The following is a 19,456-nucleotide window of genomic DNA, read 5'->3' as shown; positions in this document are numbered from 1 at the left end:
TGACATTCTCTTGTCACTCTTAACTCCATTTGTCTTAGTCCTACCAGTAAGGAAATTCAGTGCTCACTGCCAGTCTTTCTGCCACGGTTTTTCCAGTCACCTCTTGGTTGGCAGAAGTGTTTTCTTCAAAGCAGAGAAACTTCTATTCTGTTAATTGATGGTCACCTAGGTGTGAAATTCTTGAGTTACCTTTTCTTTCCTTGGGAATTTTTGTAAATACTCCTCTTTTTTCTGCCAACATTGAATTTTACTGTGGGAATTTTCAAGCTTGTGTCCCTCTTTTAAATGATTTGACATTTCACCTGCTTGTGGAAATTGAGAAACCTTACCTTCAAGGTCTTGGCACTGACTGTTCTGGGTCAGTTTTTCCTTGGGATACAATGTGCGTTTTCGGGAACATCTTGAATTACATTTTTACATCATCTTTATGAGCTGAGTCTTTACATACCTCTTCTGTTCCATGTTACAGTTTTCTTTTACATATGTTTTATCTCCTTTGCTATCTTCTGTAACTCATTTTCTCCCTATTGCTGTTAACTCTTCTTTGCGTCTGTTTCATTTTATTTGCTTTTTAAAAATTTCTCTCCTTTTTGTTCCTTCCTGTGTTTTTAGCAGTCTCTTCTCCCTTTTCTTCCTTCCAGATTCTTCATTTCTCTATGTTTTTTTTCCTTTCATTTATGTCTTCTCTTCTTGTCTCCCTGTTTCTCCCATATAAGCTCTTACACTTTGGCTTTGAGCTCTTGCTTCATAGTTTCCTTTTTTCAATTCTGTAAAATATTTTGTTGCATTTTATCTGCTCTATGACAGCATTTTTCTGGTGTGTAGTCTTAGTCTGCCCTTTGGTTTTCCTGTTTCTTTCCTAATTTTTTTCTGGTTGTATCTTTATATAGATCCCATGCAGATTTCATTTTTATAACTCATCTTTAAATAGGTGGGTTTTTCAGGGACCAGCTATTTGCAGGATGCTGTTTAGGGGAAGTACCAAGTCTGTGTTCCAGGCTGACTGTGGTTGTTCTCATGATTTCATGTTCCAGGTGAGTTTCTTTACGTTTATTTTTACCCAGCCATGAGATTTTTCTACCATGCAAAGGCTGCCCTCTCTGCTCCACAGAGACCAGCTCTGTGAGGCAAAATAGAGCTCATTTGGATGATTTCTCATTTAGCCCCAACTTCAGGTCCAAGGAGGTGACTATCTTCCAAAAATCAGGAAACTATTGGGTCACAGAGGGTGTGTCCTTCACCTACAAGAAGCTTGTTTTTCCAGGTCTTCCTGAGCTCTCCAGCTCCCATGTCCTCTCTATAGCATCCTTTCTTTTCAAAAGGAAAGGAGCCCTTGCTTGGGCTCCCTGTTTTTGACAGCTTTTATACCCATTTGGGGGCCCGTTAGTCATTCAGTCATGTCCAACTCTTTGCAGTCCCATGGACTACAGCACGCCAGGCTTCCCTGTCCTTCACTATCTCCCAGAGTTGGCTCAGACTCATGTCCATTGAGCTGGTGATGCCATCCAACCATCTCATCCTCTGTCATACCCTTCTCCTCCTGCCTTCAATCTTTCCCAGCATCAGGGTCTTTTCCAATGAGTCAGCTCTTCACATCAGGTGGTCAAAGTATTGGAGCTTTAACATCAGTCCTTCCAATGAACATTCAGAGTTTATTTCCTTTAGGATTGACTGGCTGGATCTCCTTGCTGTCCAAGGGACTCTCTAGAGTCTTTCCCAGCACCACAATTCAAAAGCATCAGTTCTTTAGCACTCAGCCTTCTTTATGGTCCAACTCTCACATCCATACATGACTACTGGAAAAACCATAGCTTTGACTAAACAGAGCTTCGTGGGCAAAGTGATGTCTCTGCCTTTTAATTGGGAGCCTGAGATTATGATTATCTTCAGTTTGTTGAAAATGGAGTTTGCATTTTTGTTTATTTCTCCTTCTTGCAATTGAATACCTTTTTGAATAACATTTAAAAATTATGACTTCACAATGCAGTGTTCAAATCAGACTAATATTTTCTATTAACCAACCGCTGGTCCCCTGTATCCTCTGTTAGGCCTTTTACTACACCTTCCTCATAAAGCCTCTCCACCACACTGTCATCCGTCTTCTAAGCACTAAAGCCCAAGGAGGATTCTGTTCAGATTTATGAAAAGCCTGTTATTCATTCAACACGCCTACTCCACACTGGACATTGTTCTAGGCCTTGGTAAGAAAACATGGAAGAATTCCTGCTTTATCTTTGACACACCAAAGGCAAGTCATGAAACAACTCCATGTAGAGTGCTCCTCTCTGTTTAGATGAAGAAGGTAAAAGACTCAGTTTGGGATTTTGAGGAGGTATGGTGGAAACATGAGCTCTGGAGTCAGATCTAGATTCAGTGGTCGGTTCAGCTGCTAAATATGTGAGGTTGGGACAGTTTACTGACTTTTGCTTGTATTAGTTTCCACATACCAGTTTACCTCAGGTGGATGTTATAAAGTTAAAATAAGTTACATATAAAGTGTTCAGCACATAGTAGATGCTCAACAAGTACCACTCCCCCCCATGAAAAAGGGATTCATTAAAAAGAATAAATACTAGGAGTATTGGTATAGAGACCCCTATTTGTTAATTGTGTTAACATTCTCATAACATAAAGCTTACTATCTTCATTTTTAAATGTACTGTTCAGTGGTGTTAAATGAGTTCACATTTTTGTGCAGCCCATCTCTAGAGCTCTTTCTCTTGCAAACCTGAAACTGCGTACCCACTGAAGAACATCCCCATTCCCTCCTCCCCACAGCTCCTGGCAGTCACCATTCTACTTTCTGCCTCTGTGATTTTAACCACTAGGTACCTTATATAAATGGAATCATACTGAATTTGTCCTTTTATGTCTGGCTTATTTCACTTAGCATGATGTCCTCAAGACTCATCTATGTTGTAGCATGTTGCAAGATTTTCTTGTAATGCTGAATAATATTCCATTGCCATGTATATGCCACATTTTATTTATCTGCTCACTCATTGGTTGGGTTGCTTTCTACTTTTGACTATTGTGAGTAATGCTGCTGTGAAGATAGGTGTACAAATCTCTCTTTGAATCTTTTGAGGATAATCCCAGAAGTAATAAGGTAATTCTATGTTTAATTTTTTAAGGAAACATCATACTGTTTTCTGAAGCCTATTTCTTGATGGGGAAGTATAAACAGTGTAGTTCCCCGGAGACTAATTTTAAAACCAGTCTTGTTTAACATTTTATAAACTGTCTATATATGAGAGTTTCACTATTAAATTTCCTTTGCATAGAGATAATGAAATAATTCATATTGTGTAAAATATAAGAACACCTCTTGTGAGTGTAGACAGAAAAGTGGGTTAATAAGGCTTAATTAGTGTAGGGAAACATATTTGTATTTGAATGTATGCTTTAGTATACTCCCTTGAGGTCAGAAGTACTCTAGTTACAGCTGTTAGTGTATTTCCCCACTTACTGTGAACAAAACGTGGAGAACTGATGGGCCAGTAGACTTCATAGGTCAGAAGTACACAGACACACAGAATGTCTTTTTTCTTGACTCTCCATAGCAAGACTCTCCACACTGTGGAGTATATTGGCCTCAGATCCTCCGTAGTCTAGTCTAATCTAGACCAGGGTGGTCTCAACTGAAGACAGTTCTTGCCCCTGCAGACATTTGACCATACCTGGAGACATTTTTGTTTTCTCAGCTGAAGGGGTGCTCTGGAACCTAGTGGACAGAGACCAGGAGTGCTGCTAGACCTGCCACAGTGCACGGAGCAGCTCCCCCACCACAGGGAACTCTCCGGCCCCAAAGGACAGGTTGAGAGACCTTGCCTTAGACTGAAACTGCCTCCTCAGCTCTGTTCTCAGCCTCTCTCGCATGTAAACCTGACATTCTAGCCAGACCCAGGTGCGCCTCAGACCATACACCAGCTGAAATCTTCCTCCCTGCTTCTCTGGTGTCAGACCCAACTTCAGGTCCCTCACTGTCTCTGGCCTCTCTGACCACCACTCTCTCCCCTCTTGGACTTGCTGTAGGACTGTCCCACTGATTTGGCACTTGGTTGACCATACAGGGTGGTCTCTTTCCAAGTTGACTAAAGTGTCTTGAAGGCCATGTTGACATGACTTGATGTGAAATGTGACGTACCAACCCGTACATACCCCAGTAGGCACTTCTGACCTGACCCACCTGGGGCTCCATGAACGCTTTCCTGCATGCATAGTGTAGAGTTGCTGAATCAGCACAGTACTCGGCCATCACCTCGGTCTGAGAACTGTGAGCTGGGTGGAAGGCCCACGTGGGAGCCCCGTGACCAGAGAGGTGTTTGTGCTGAACCTGCTTTCCTCGCTTAACTAGAACATACGAGGAGGGTGCCAGAGGATGGGCCTGTTATGACCTAGCTTGTGAAACCTGGAGGATAATGTATTTCACATGGAAATGTGTGTAGACAGGAATTGTTCTGTCATAGCTGGGCTAGTTGAATACCAGTCGGTATTTATGATGATCACACTTGTAATGAAAGCCATCATTATTTATTTAGAGCCCAGTGTGTGCCAGGCACCAGTCAGGTGCTTTATACAGGTTATCTCATTCAGCCCTCACCACAGTCCTGGAAGGAATCTGAAGCACTGAAAGGATCATCTGCCCAAGGTCACTCAGCTCACAAACAGCAGAGCTGAAATTTATACACAGTCTGACTTCATACAGCACCACCCTGCCTTGAGTGTAGCCAGGCCCTCCTGCCACTGGTCCTGGGGGAGGTCTGTGTCTTGACATGCTGAAATGGGGGGGGGAGTCCCCCGTGGCCTCACCTGAAAGGTGGGTGATCCACGGGTCTGAGGCGTTCATTGCGTATCAGGTGCCAGTGTCGTGTCTGGCCTTTCTGCTGCTGCAGGAGAGCCCATGGGGTTTCCTCTGGGGCCACAGCCTCATGACTACAAGGGGCTCTGACCCTTCTCACTTCTGCTTCCCCTGTAGGTACACTACATCCTTCAGGAGGTGGTGATGGGTGGGATGGTCCTGGAAACAAACATGAATGAGATCGTGGCTCAGATTGAAGCCCAGAACAGGCTGGAGAAGTCCGAGGTGAGACACTGCTGGAATTTTGCCCTGACTGGGTAGAGAAGACCTGGGAAGAGGGGGGAATGGCTGCTGTGTGGAGTTGGGTTATTGTGGAACCTTAGGAGTGTTTTCTGCTCCATCCTCTTTTTCCCTGAGTCCATTGACGCTCATTGGTTCGAAGATTAAACAGGTGAGAATGAGGCTAAAAGTGTGAATGGAAAGCCAGGTGGCACAGGAAGGCAGACAGCTTCTGGCTTGGGGGAATATGTGGGTTGTAATTCCTCCTTTCATAACCACATGTTCCCTGGGGGACCCAGAATCACCTTCTCAGATTCCAGTGTGGTTTCCTAGCTTGTGTGTCTGAGAGTCTGTCCCCCAGCAGCCACTTCTCATGGTGTCTGTCAAACCCCAAAGTGGCCAGTTTCCAGTTAGCCTGATAAAAAGCTACAGTAGAGTTTGGGCTGAGTTTGAAAATAGCTTCCTCCCAGTCCACCCCCTCATAGTGCTGAGTCTGATACAGATGCTCCCAGTACATTCTACCCTGTTCCCCTGAGGTCTCTCCATCACCTTCATCAGCTTTAGCAGGGAGCAGAGGTTACCGGCACACACCTTCACAAACAGGAGAGCAAGCACAGCAGATTACCTCTGTAGTTATCTGAGCGTCTTAAAGAGCTTCACCGCTTTGTGTATCATCTTGCGAAACTGGGGATTCTTTCTGTGAGGACTGGAAGTCCTGCTGAAGAAGCTTTTCCAAACCGCAGCTATTGTGGCAACTAGAGTTCTCTTAGAAATGCAGGCTGGGAAGCTTCCAGGAATAGTAAGTGAGTCAGAGGCCAGGGGATTGGAAACTAGAGGAAACGGAGACTTGCTGGGCAAGGGTGGGATTGGAGTCAGGATCCTGAAAGTGGTCGAGAAGGAGGAAGCGGTTTTGAGAATGTCCTCGTCAACTTCTCCCCTTCTCTGCATACCTGGGCCGAGCTGGAGGGCTGGGGCTCACTGCAGGCACCTTTCCTCCCCACGCCGTTTCCAGCCCTTCCGTGTCTGTGTGTGCTCCACCTCCTCTGCGCCCTTCCCCCCATCTTGTGGCCACATGACATTTCCAAAGCCAGCTCTTCTCCATCTCACATTATTAGTTGGCAAGCAGTTGTCCTAAGCTGTGACATTCCTTTTTCCGTAAAGAATGTCCTTGTGACTGCACTCATCTGTTAAGAGTCTTCAGTCTCTTGAGGAAAGTGTTGTATTTTTGTTTTGTGACCTGAAAAGTGACCCCGATACTGAAGACAACTTGGTTAAACCATGCTGGTTATTTTGGCGGGCATCTGTTGAGCAGCCCCTGTGTGCCAGGCACTGTGGGCGCTGGGGCCAGGAAACTGCACAAGACACAGCACATCTTCTGGGGTGCAGAGTGTGGGCCCCTTTACTGCAGAACCCACTGACCTAAAGAGTGGTGTTGGCCACCTTTGAGGCATAAGGATGGAAAAATCAAAGCTTGTGTTACATGTACTGGGTTTGGACATTTTCCCTCTCTCTTTCGCTTGTTTTTTTTGTTGTTGTTGTTGTGGAAGCATTAAGCAGATGACAGAGTTTATCACACAGCCACCTTCATATCTCTGCAGGGTGGCCTTTCAGCTGCACCTGCCCGAGCAGTGTCCGCTGTGAAGAACATCAACCTGCCAGAGATGCCCCGGAACATCAACATTGGCGATCTCAACATCAAGGTCCCCAACCTGTCCCAGTTTGTCTGAGAATGGAGGACAGCTGAACTGAGTCCTTGGAGCATGCAGAGCCGAGCCAGCCCTGCAGCACAACCCGCTCTGCGCCCTCAAGGAATTGAGCCTCAGGCCCTGGCCCCTGCTGTCCTGGAACAGGAAAGAGTCCTGTGTCCACTGCCAGCCTGTGCTCCCTTCTCACGCGTGCGGCCTTGCCCATCTCTTGGACACACGGCCACTGCAGGTGTGAGGGGCCTTGGCTTCCTCAGTGGGGGTCAGGTGCCCAAGTCACATGCCCCCTTTTCCTCCCGTGTACAGCCACTCCAGGGGATTGGGGACTGTAGTGAGAGCCCCCTCCCCACCCCAATCCCAGAACCCCACCACGAAGATGTGTGCTGACTTGAGGCTTCAACCTTGAGTTGAAGGCTCCCTGAGATCCTGCAGCATTGGCTGTGATGGCGAGGTGCCATAGCTGAAAACGGATTGACCCTCTAGATCTGGGAACATGGTGCGTGGCAAACAAGGACAGGAGTTTAAGGTGATCCAGAGTGGCCTGCTGGCTCTCCCAGGGTTGGCACATCCAGAATCCTTTGGCACAGTCCAGCCTTGTTACCCCCACCTACATTCCCCACAGCCACAGTCCCAGCTCTGCTTGCCCAGCTGTGTGTGTGTACAGGACACAGTCCAAATTGTAAGCCTGTTGCTTGTCTCCCTGCACATTTCTGCCCATAGGGAGGGTACTCCCCATAGCCAGAGCAGTCCCCGTCAAAGGGCTGGGGCCCCATGTCTGTGGAAGGCAAAGCTGACAACATGTGGAACATCTCAGAATTGTGACTGTTCCAGGTTTAAAATACATTCTCCTCCCAAGGAGCAGATGGGTCAGTTGCTGTGTTCTGAATGATGGGTATTCTCTGTACAGGAAACCCACTGCAGTCTACACCAGCTTGTGGAGCATGAGAGCCTGAGCTGGGGCCCCCTGTTCTGGACCTGGGTACACAGGCAGCGTGCTGGCTGAGACCTGCGACAGCGCAGCATCTTTTCCCCACGTTCACAGGGTCCCTTCCTGAGCTCGCAGTGGAAACCTGTAAATGTTTTCCATGTGGTGAGGGTCTTTGTTCCTGTGGTTATTTTAGAGCTGGAGCTGCTCCTGGGAGCAGTGCCTCTTACCCCTGCACTACCTCTGGGCCAGGGCTCAGGTGCCTTGTTGAGCTACCTGAGGTTAGGGAGCTCGCTGTACCACGCTGTTAAGTCTCCCAGCCTGGGGACTTCTCGTGCCTGCTGTCTGGTGGCCCAGACTGTTTCCTCAGGCCTCCTGATGTCGCAGAGCCTGTCTGAGATGTGCCCAACAAGACCATGTGTCGGGTCACGTCTTCTCCCGCTTGGAACAGTGCTTCCTGTGGTGGGTGTCCTTTATTCCCTGTAGCCTCTTAACTTCAGTCTTTTAGAACCTCTCCAATAACCTCAGAGATGGGCAGTGTTGCTCAGAAGGTAGATGCTCTTATGTGGGAAGAGAGAAATGTAGGTAAATATATCTATCCAAGGTCAAAGCCTCTGATGTTCTTTTCAGTTCAGTTCAGTCTCTCAATCGTGTCCGACTCTTTGCGACCCCATGAATCGCAGCATGCCAGGCCTCCCTGTCCATCACCAACTCCCGGAGTTTACTCAAACTCATGCCCATCGAGTCGGTGATGCCACCCAGCCATCTCATCCTCTGTCATCCCCTTCTCCTCCTGCCCCCAATCCCTCCCAGCATCAGGGTCTTTTCCAGTGAGTCAACTCTTCACATGAGGTGGGCAAAGTATTGGAGTTTGAGCTTCAGCATCAGTCCTTCCAATGAACACCCAGGACTGATCTCCTTTAAGGATGGACTGGTTGGATCTCCTTGCAGTCCCAGGGACTCTCATAGTCTTCTCCAACACAATAGTTCAAAAGCATCAATTTCTTTTAAAAAGTTAAAAAAATTTTTTAACAGACATTTCAGCCTATTCACATTCCTCTTTCATAATTTGCTTAAAGTGAAATAGGAACAAAGAAGGAATGTGGTATTTATTTTATACTTTCTGTAAGATGGCATGAGCAAGATCCTTCTGCAGTCCTTACAACAGACATTATTATCTCCCATTCTGCAGGTCAAGAAAATAAGACTCAGAGAGGTCAAGTAACTTGCTTTAGGTCACACAGGGCTAAGAGTTGAGACTGACTGCCTAAATCCACGGTTCTTTTTTTTTTCCCCGCTGCTCGAGATGGCTTCTCCCAATTTTATTTTCTTTCTTATGGATAAGGAAACCTCAAAATTTTTAGATAGCTTCTCAGAAGCTGTGATTAAAAACAGCTTCGGTTTTCTAAAGTAGCCAGTGAGAGTATGAAAGAGTGTAAGAACTGGAAGGTCCTCCCCATGCCTGCAGTGAACCAATGAGGAAACCGAAGCCCAGGGTGTCATGTTGAGGGTCACAAAGCTAGAACCAAGTCTCCTCCTTTTTAAAATTTTTATTGGAGTATAGTTGATTTACAGTGTTGTGTTAGTTTCAGATGTACAGTAAAGTGAATCAGCTCTGTGTATACTCACGAAGTTGTTTTTCTTGTTTGCTTTATGGCCCATTGCATTGCTATGGCACAGCCACATGTCCTGGGTTTCCTGGGATACTCTTTGAATGTCTTGCCTGCCAGAAACCAGTGATTTCCCCCAAACCATTGACTGGCCTGGAGACTCCAGCAGTGGAAATTCCAGCCTCATCCCTTGCACTGCCTCTAAAAAATGACGTAGAGCTTGATCTTGATCTGTGGTTTGGAACACTTGATCTCTTTGGATGAGCCACAGTAATTGTTCATTAACTACCTGAGGTTGCCTGTAAATCAACCTTTCTGACCTGGTATCAACAAAGCATAAACTTTAATAATAAAGAAATCCTCATTGGCCTTTTTTCAGAGAGGGACACATACTGCTGCTGAGAGACGTCGGTTGTGAAAAGAGGGGCTAGGTTTGAATTTGGGGGTCCTTGGCCCTGCGTGGCTCACACTGAGGATTTTCTAAAGTGGTACAGAACAATGGGTTTTCAGTGCTCACCGCCACTAACAAAGCTCATATTCTTCAATCATTCAATTTCTAAGTGCCTGGTGAGTGCCAGGCCCAGTTCTAGGCCCCCAAAGATGGAGAGAAAAGAGGTTCTGCCCCCTGCAGCTGTCTCTACTGAGTGTCTAGTGCTCAGGTTACATCTGACTGGCAGCCTGAATTTGTGGAGACTGGAGTCAGTGACTGTGTTACATGGAATATTTAACAGACAGTAACTCATCTCCCAACCCCAGCTGACCCCACTGTGCCCTGCTGTCCATGCTCCAAACAGCCTGTCTTCAAGCTGCTATCTCAAAAATACCATAGACCAGGTAGCTTAAGGAACGCTGTCTCACAGTTCCACAGGCTGGTCATGGGCAGGGTGCCGGCAGATTTGCTGCCCAGTGTAGGCCAACTTCTCGTTTCACAGAAGGCCATATCCTTGCTCTGTCCTCACCTGCTGAAGAGAGAGCCCTGGGCTCCATCCCTGTATAAGGGCACCATGCCCACCGTCGGGGCACCCCCTCATGATGTCACCCAAACCTAATCACCTCTCAAAGGCCCCATCTCCAGATACATTCACACAGGGAACTGAATGTCAGCATATGAATCTGGGGGAGGACACAGTGAGATAGATGACATCACCAACTCGATGGAAATGAATTTGAGCAAACTCCAGGAGATGAAGGACAGGGAAGCCTGGTGTGCTGCAGACCATGGAGTCACAAAGAGTCAGACATGACTCAGCAACTGAACACCACCACCAAGCATTGAGTCCACACACTGTACCTAATGATCCCCTGTTCTGCTAGGCCTGGTCATGGCCCTGTGCTTGTCACATTGAGGATTGTTAGGATATCTTGAATCTAATCAAGTCCTTGTTACTCAGGCCTCTGCCACTTACAGAGCCAGCCTTTCGTCCCGACCACCTCTACCTCCATGGAGCCAGCCCAGGGAGAGAAGAAAGCAGAGAGGCTGAAACTAGGCTGCTGGCTAAATCCTATCTTGTGGACCAGTGTTTCATAGGGAACGTCCTTAGTGTGATCTGTGGGTTTCCAGATAGGATGCAGCAGTGATTGGTGACCTCAGATAAAGATCAGGAGCGAGCCTCTGAGGGATGGGCAAGACTTTGGTAGGAGGATGTTGGCTCCTAGCAAACATCCTGGTCTTCCGCTTCCCAAGTCTCCTGCCCTGCCACCAGAAGGGTGTCCATCTCACTGTGGTCACTGTGAGCCTGGTGCCACAGGCTAACGAACGGCTGACCTCGCGGTTAAGTTGATGCCGCCTGGGGAGCACTGTTGAGCCAAATTCCCACTCAGTTCCCCCAAACCACTGAGCACCTCCCACCCCAATCGCTGGTAGCGACAAGTGTTTCCAATTTAAAAGATTAGGAAACAAAAGCCCCTGGAGTTTTATTACCAAAACAGAGTGTATGTTCCTGAATTCTGTTCCCTTTGACCTTGGTGGTTGACCCCAGCCCTCCACCCAGCCATCCTCTGTAGGGAGGCAGGGCCCCCCAGACCACCCCGTTTTCCGTGGGACTCTGATGTCCTGTGTGTTAGTTCATTGTCACCTCCCCTGCTAGAATGTACGCCCCTCAAAGGTGGGCCCTTGTCTCTCCTGCTGAGTTCTGTGTCCCAGCTGCTATGAACGGTGTGCGTGGTATGTATCAGTAAATAACTATGGAATGAGTGAGCGGTTGAGCCCAATGGTAAATCATTCTAGCAGTCATTTGTAGCTTCTGCTTCTGGGGGCCCCATGCTCACTCAGCTTTTTGGGTAATGGCCTTGGGAACCGCTGGTAGAGAGGGGCCAGGTGATGCCTGTGGAGCGAGAGGGAGAGGAGGAAGGGACAGCTGATGACAGTGGAGCCCAGGTGACCATTACCCGAGGGGAGGAGGTTTGGGAGGGAGGAAGACCAGAGTCTGGGAGTGGGTGTGTGAAACTGGACTTCCCTGACAGTATCTGGGGCAGATGTTTGTCAGCCAGCTGGGGACTGGGGAGAGGGCAGAGAGGACATGAACCTCCATCCCAGAGAGAGGGTGGTTGAAGCCTTGGGGGCAAGTCATGTGGCCAGGGGAGGACAGGAGAGAGTTGAGGGCTCAGCCTGTGCCTAGAGGAAGGGAGAGGAGAGTCGAGATAGGAGCTGCTTCAAGTCAAGGGAGGACTCTCAGTGGGAAGGGCCCCTGCGAAAGGCCAAGGAGTGGAGGCTGAGAAGAGATGGCCTCTCTTGGTCCTGCTATTGCCTCCACCAGGTTCCCTAAGGGAGGAAGTGAATGAGGGAACTTGGAAGGGCTGGTTAGCCTAGTGGTGAGGTGGGTCTAGACCACAAGGTGGTCGTGTGAGAGTGTGGGTCACAGTCCAGCTCTGTGATATACAGAGCCTTCTTTGGAAGGTCAGCATCTGCATCCATAAAGGGGTGCCAGTGTTTGAGGGTTAACTGAGGATTGATGAAGACCACGGAAGAGTCCGTAAACAGGCTGCTATCACCACTGGGGCTTTTGCAGAGGCAATGGAAACTGAAGTAGATGCAGTTAGCTAGGAGAGATTTGGTGGTGGTGGGATGCAGAGACCAAATTCCATGGTGCTCGAGTCCTGGCAGAAGGCCTCAAAAGTGGGGCCGCAGATGACTGCTGGGGACAGGACCTGCTGGCCTGTCCCGCCCCCCCCCCCGCCCCCGCCCTCACAATGCACCCCATGGACTGCAGCCCGCCAGGCTCCTCTGTCCGTAAGATTCTCAGGGTAAGAATACAGGAGTGGGTTGCCTTTCTCTTCACCAAGGGATCTTCCCAACCCAGGGATTGGACCCAGGTCTCCTGCACTGCAGACAGATTCTTGACCGTCTGTGCCACCAAGGAAGCGTACATCTAGGGGCCACCACTGGATAAAGTAGGGGTAGGGGAAGCAGTGGAATCTGGAAAGTGAAGCTTCCCTTACAATGAGGGGTTTGAAGGCACCAGAGAACGAATGTGTGATTGGTGGGACCAGAAGTGCGGGGAACACAGCCTGGAACTCACGACCCCCAGAATCAGGGCCATGGAGAGGCCCCGAAGGCACAGTGGCAGGAGTCGGCACTTGGCCAGGACTGGGATGAGAACTTCTGGCCACGCGGGCCTGGCCGAGAGTTGGGGTCTTAGAGGGACTTCATGCTTCCCGGGAGACATGGGAGTTTTGGGCTTTCTCAGGAGCTAACCTGACTGTTTTTTTTCAATACTGATATCAGCCTGGCCTCCTGAGAACTCCTGCCACCTAGGATCCGGCCACACCTCTGAGAGGGTAGGTTGAAGGTTATCTCCTGTATTGGTGATAATATGCCTTTGACAGATTGAGGGAATAAAGGCACAGCTGACATAATCTGGAGAAGGAAATGGCAACCCACTCCAGTATTCTTGCCTGGTAAATCCCATGGATGGAGGAGCCTGGTAGGCTACAGTTCATGGGGGTCACAAAGAGTTGGATACGACTGAGCTGCTTCACTGACATAATAGACAGGAGGTACTGGTCAATTTGTACTTTATTCTTTTTTTATTTTTTAAGAGTTCAGCTCTTTAGCGAACGTGTTACAAAAGAGGTTCAGTCCAAAGCCCATGTCATGATCAGACTCCTCAGGCCCCTCTTTCTCAGCTGTCTTCTCAGCTGGTGGGGGCACCTGGAACTCCTGCAGCTGAGCCCCAGGCACTGGGCAAGCCCACCAGCCCCTGCCCTGCACATGAGGTTCACAGTGTCGACACTGGCCAGAGTCTTGGCAAACCGTCCTGGCCAGAAAGGGTCAACGTTTACACCAGCCACTTAATGAGGGCCTGGCTCCTCCGTGACCGTCACCCCGTTGTGCAGGGTGAGTTAGATGCAGGCGAGCTTCCAGATGGAGGCCGTGATACAAGCAAACGTGAAGCAGGCACTGCTGGGCAAGCTGCTGGACACGGGGTGAAGTGAGGGACCTCACTGCAGCGCGACCCGAGCTTCCTCCGAGGGACTGAGCACCTTAGTGGCAGCTGAGAAAGGGAGCCAGGTAAATTTCTCAAAGACTGGGTCCATGAACTCCCCACGCTCAGATGATATTCAAAATATCTACCAACTAGACCTGACTCAGGCACTGAAGAGTGGAGGTACTAGACTGGGGCTTGGCGATGCTACTGGTTGTTCATGATGCTCCTGCCTCTCCTGTGGCAACAGAGAGGAGAACCCAGGAGGCTGCCACACCTGGAGCTACTGCAGCTCCATCCTCCGCTGGCCTGTGTGGGGCCTGGTTGGTTGCAGTTATGGCTTGGTGACTCAGCGTGCCTCTTCCTGCTTGGGTCCTGAGGTGGGAGGGACAAGGAACCTTCTCATACCCCATCCCTTGACCCTTATGAACTGGCAGTGAAACTGGAGGTCAAGAGATAGCCACAAGCCAGAGCACCCATTGCAGAAGGTCACTGCCTTGGCCCTGAGCAACCTGGGAGTGAAGGTTTCCTCTCGCCACCCAGACCCGAGCACTCAACACTGGGCCCCCTCTCCGAGCCTCCAAGTGGCTCCTCAGCTGGCCATAGACCTCACAGATCTCACTCTGGCTGGCAGGCAGAGGGTAGCTGCATGCCATAGATGGCAACAAGTGTGGCCTGGGAGGTAAGCCTTTCTTACTAGGAAAGAGCTTATCTAAATTGAAGCAAGGTAGGATTTGATCTGCTGAGTGCTGAGCCAGCTTTTCTGGAACTTCTTTTGTGTGTCCAGCAGGTACAGTTGCTCCACCGGGAAGTGGCTACCACTCAGATGCTGGCTTGGGCACTTCTGGGTGTTTTCTGCTGAAATTTCCTCTTTTTTTTGACTGAGTTTCCCCAGCCTCTCCCTGCCTCTTTTCCACCAACTGGCTCCCTGCCTTGACCCTAGGAAGTGTCAACCAACCCATCTGCTGTTTAAAGTGCGCGATGATATTGCAAGATTAGGAGGAATCCTGGGTCCAAGGTCTGTGCCAAACTGGCAAGTGATATGGTAATACCACCTGGTGTTGCAAGTGACTTGGCACAGGTTGGCAGCCCAGGGCAGCGGACTCTGCCTGTCAGGCCCCTCCCTGAGCCACAGTCTCATGGAGACAATCCTCTCCTGTCAAGCCACCCACTCCAGCCCCAGCCCCACCCCGCTGAGCTGCTCTGGGTTCCTGTGGTCCCAGAAAGGCCTCAGATTCCAGGCCGGGCCAGGCCTTGGCCCTGGCCATCCCCTCCGCCTGTCTTAAAGGCCTTCCTCACACCCTCACTTCAGGAGAGTATCCACAAATGTTGCTCTCAGACCTTCCCTGCCCTTCACTGTTTCTCATGGCGCTTGTCAAACTGACATCATCATGTTTGTAACATCAAACTCTTCTTTTTTTTTTAAACTATTTTTTGCTGCTGTTTTTGCTGTGCCTACCACAGCGCCTGACCCACTTTTCCTGCCAATTAAGTGATTGTTCGTGAGTGAATGAATGGACACCTCTGCTGTTTCTCTCTCAACGTGCATGGAGCTCCACACCCACTCCAGGCTTGAGGGCTCTGTGGGAGGGGGTCCTGGGGCCTGGCTTCTTGATTCCCCATGTGAGCCTGAGTGTGCCATTTAGTGCCTCTTTCTTCCCTGATAGTTGGTAAAGAATCTGCCTGCAATGCAGGAGACCCCGGTTCAATTCCTAAGTCGGGAAGATCCACCAGAGAAGGAATAGGCTACCCACTCCAGTATTCTTGGACTTCCCTTGTGGCTCAACTGGTAAAGAATCCACCTGCAATGCGGGAGACCTGGGTTCAATCCCTGGGTTGTGAAGATCCCCTGGAGAAGGGAAAGGCTACCCACTCCAGGATTCTGGCCTGGAGAATTCAGGGTCCCAAAGAGTTGGACACGACTTGAGCGACTCACTTTCTTCCTAGCTGTAAGAATAGTGTATGGGAACACACTTATCATAGAGATGTGAAGAGAGCTCTGAATGGGAGGTAAACTGGGTTTGAATCCTGGCTTCACCACTTGCCAGCTCTGTGGCCTTGGGCAACATACCTAACCTCTCTCTGCTTTAGTTTCCTCATCTGTAAAACAGGATTAAAACAGCTTCCTTGAATCAGTCAAAGTTCTTGATTGCAAGCGACAGAACTGACCCAGACGCCTACTAAAGGGTTACTGGGGAGGCTCCACAGGAGGATGGAAAGCCTAAAACAGCTGACCGGGTCACAAGGAAGACTATTCTCGGGAGTCTGGCAGCACTGGGCCTGGGGCCGCAGCCCCTGCTGGCCTTCCATGAAGAGACAGGCTCCTAGCAGCACCTCCGATCGGTGGGGCTCAGGTCCAGAGACCAGGACAGCAAGTAGAGGGGCTGGCCCAGCATCGCACGGTGGGGAGCTCACTGAGCTAGCGGGGAAGAGGCGCAGCCGCCCAGTACATTGCATGCAGAGGGCTGTCCTCGGGATTAGCAGTTAATCCAGAGCCCTGTACACAGCTGGTGGGAAGCTGCTGGAGTCCACTGGGGTTAGTGCACGCTTATCCTGTGACTCACTGATGCCAAGGAGTGTACACATCCTCTGGAAGGCGGGGACAAAAAACGTTAACAGCAGCGCTATGCGTAATCACCCAAAACTGGGTATAGCCAGATGCCCATCAAGAAGGGAATACATGGGCCCTTCCCGGCGGTTCAGTGGTTAAGACTCCACACTTCAACGCAGGGAGTGCAAGTTCCATCCCTGGTCGAGGAACTAAGATCCCACATGCCTCCTGGCCAAAAAACCAAAACATAAAAAAAATGAAGCAATATTGCAACAAATTCAATAGAGATTTAAAAAGTGGTCCATATTAAAAAAAAAAAAAAAGGCACTTTAAAAAAGGGAATACATGAATAAATAAGTACCCTGGAATACTACAAAACCACAAGAACTACAATTACATATAACAATATGGAGATGTCTAAGAAACACAACGCCAGGCATAGAAAGCCAGGCTGAAAACCATGCAGGTTGTATGGGTTCATTTACTGCCACTTCAAACACAGGCAAAATGGATGTGTGGTTTCAGAAGCTGGGACAGTGGGTGTTGGCCTAGAAAGACAGAGAAGAAGGGGCCGGGGTGGGGTTCCCGGTGCTGAGAATGCTTGTTTTCTTCAACTGGGTGCTGCTTTCACAGTGTGTTTTTTGCGAAGCTTCACTGAAGTTCCTCATTTATGATTTGGTTTTTTTTTGTATTTTTCTCTAGGCTTGATATACTTCTATTAAAAAAAACAAACATACAGGGCTTCCCTGTTGGCTCAGTGGTAGAGTCCACGTGCCAAAGCAGGAGACATGGCTTAGGTTCCCAATGCAGGAGGATTCCACATGCTGAAGAGCAACTAAACCCATGTGAAACTACCGAGGCAGTGCTCTAGAGCCTGGGGTCTGTAAACTACTGAACTCAAGCGCCCTAGAGCCCATGGTTTGAAGAGAAGCCACCCCAATGAGAAATCAGTGCACTGAAATTAAAGTAGACCCCAACCCCTGAAACTAGAGAAAAAAAAATCCACACTGCAACAAAGACCCAACACAACCAAAAAATAAAATTAGTAAGAAGAGTAACATACGGGTTAAAAAAAAAAAAGAATTTGTCCCCAGGAACAGGAAGCACTGAGGATAGTGCCCATGGTGTGAGCTGAATAAATGTTAGGTCATTGTTGTTAGCATCGTCCTAGTCCAGTTGGTCTTTCTCCCACCTACCACACCATCCTCTTAGACTAGAAGAGACCCTTCTGTTTTAAACTCTCAAATCCATCTGTAGACAGAGCTGGTGCTGCAAGTTTAGGGGTTTTGAACTTGTTTGTAGGTGGTGGGGAAAGACCTCCTGAATCAGGGCCACCCAGTCACTCATCAAGGAATCAGCCACTTCGTGCAGAGGCTGGGAGGCCAGTGAGAGTGAGAACTGGGCACACCAAGGGCCTGCAGGTAGCTGAGGACAGGAGTGGAGGCTGAGATCTGGAAGGTGGCGGACAGCTAGGGCCTCAGAGGCAGGGATAGGTTGGAGGCCATCCTGAGGACAGCAGGAAACCCGGGAGGGAGAGGTGTTTTGTGTGTGTGTGTGTGTTGGGCATGGGGGAGGTGTATGTGTCCCGTTTTGCTCCGGCTTCAGTGAGGAGAATGAATGAATGAAAAAGGAGACCTGATTGGAAAGAGCGGGGCAAGGGGGAGGGACTATGAAAGGGCATGAGAAAACTTTTGAGGTGACAGATATGTTTATTATATTAATTGTGGAGATGGGTACATGAACATACATGTGTCAGAACTTACGGACTTCTGTTGTTATTATTATTATCGACTGGGCCATGTGGCATGTGGGATCTTAGTTCCCTGACCAGGGATCAAATCCACACTCTGCACTGGAAGACTGGACTCTTAACCACTGGACCATCAGGGAAGTCCAGAACTTACAGACTTTATATATAGTTTGTTGCATGTCAGGTATAACTCAATAAACAGTTTTTAAGGAAAGTCCAATTCTGCTAGACTAGAATTCTAATAAAATTCTTATCCTTATTTTACAGATGAGGAAAATGAGCTTCTTTGGGATTAAATAACTTGCTGAGGGTCACTCAGCTCTTAAAGGCTGTATCCAGAGTCTGAATGAACCAGGTGTGCCCGATTTCAAAACCTGTGCCTTCTAATCCCGAAGGAGTCTAAGTGGCAGGCCAAGGGGCCAGGAGTGAGAGCCCCCGGATCCGAATACAGCCCACTTATGGAACCCCAGAGGCGGCCCCTGCATAAACACAGTGTTCTCCTAGAGCCCCCTCGTCGGGGAGGTAGGCAGAGGCCGGGCCCCACATCTCCTGGGAGAGTGGGCATACAACGTGGCAGCGGCGGGGTTCTGGAGCCGACTGGTACCCACTTGGGAGAGCTGACTTAAAATTCCAGGAATTTCAAAAACCAGTTGCTAAGCATAGCCATTATTTTTTCCTCATAAATCAGAATATAAACCAGACATACAGAACAATCCGCCTAGCCCCAAACAAGTTTTAATTTTCCCCTGCTAAAAGTTATCACCCAGGAGGTATTCAATAAATATTTGTTGAATTGAAAAATAGAGAAAATTTAAAACTCTGAATTTTAGTAATTTCTGACTTACTCACTTACTGGACCAAAAAAAAAAAAAAAAAAGAAGAAGAAGAAAGGCTAGTAGAGAAGAGTATCTTCAGATAGACCTGTATCATTTCCAGTTTGATGCCCTCTGGTTATCATCGGAACAACCAGAGTAAGTTAGGGCTGCTTCAGCAGAAATGTCAGCTCCCAGTGACCACTTGATACTTTGGTGACCTAATGGTCCTCAGTCCATTCAACATGTGAATTCTGCCATAGAATTCCCACAGTCTGAAGAGAGACGGAATATTGGAAGTTTGCTACAGAGTTAAAGTAAATTAAAGGAAAGCAAAGAAGTGTTTGTGCAACCAAACAGCCAAAGGAATCCTTTAGAGTCAGTATTTCCAAATAGCAGGAAAACAAAGCCATGATAAAAAATTAAATTATATATGTTTATGATTAACTCAAATATGTAAAATACAAAGGTCATAATACTCCTAATTATGTTCCCACTTCTTTCTTTTCCCCCCAAAGTTTGGAAACCTGTAGTAAAGATGGAAATTATAAAAATGGCTGTAGAGGGAGTGACTAGATGGAATACTTGCCCAGGTTGGAGT

The 19,456-nt window shown here is 48.4% G+C and overlaps 1 protein-coding gene across 1 annotated transcript in view; it reads left to right on the top strand.

Moving 5' to 3' along the window:
- The window catches only part of AP3S2 (adaptor related protein complex 3 subunit sigma 2), a 44,570-nt gene extending 33,058 nt beyond the window's left edge, over positions 1 to 11,512 (top strand). The window contains exons 5-6 of the mRNA XM_065906921.1: positions 4,979 to 5,086; positions 6,679 to 11,512. Of these exons, the coding sequence (XP_065762993.1) occupies positions 4,979 to 5,086; positions 6,679 to 6,807 (237 nt within the window). The 3' untranslated portion in view covers positions 6,808 to 11,512. The remainder of the gene's footprint in view (positions 1 to 4,978; positions 5,087 to 6,678) is intronic.
- The last annotated feature ends 7,944 nt before the right edge of the window (positions 11,513 to 19,456 follow it).

Source organism: Muntiacus reevesi, chromosome 15 (genome assembly GCF_963930625.1).
Source record: "Muntiacus reevesi chromosome 15, mMunRee1.1, whole genome shotgun sequence".
Classification (NCBI taxonomy): Eukaryota; Metazoa; Chordata; class Mammalia; order Artiodactyla; family Cervidae; genus Muntiacus; species Muntiacus reevesi.
The sequence above is the reverse complement of the archived record's forward strand: the minus strand, read 5'-3'. Positions and strand labels throughout refer to the sequence as shown.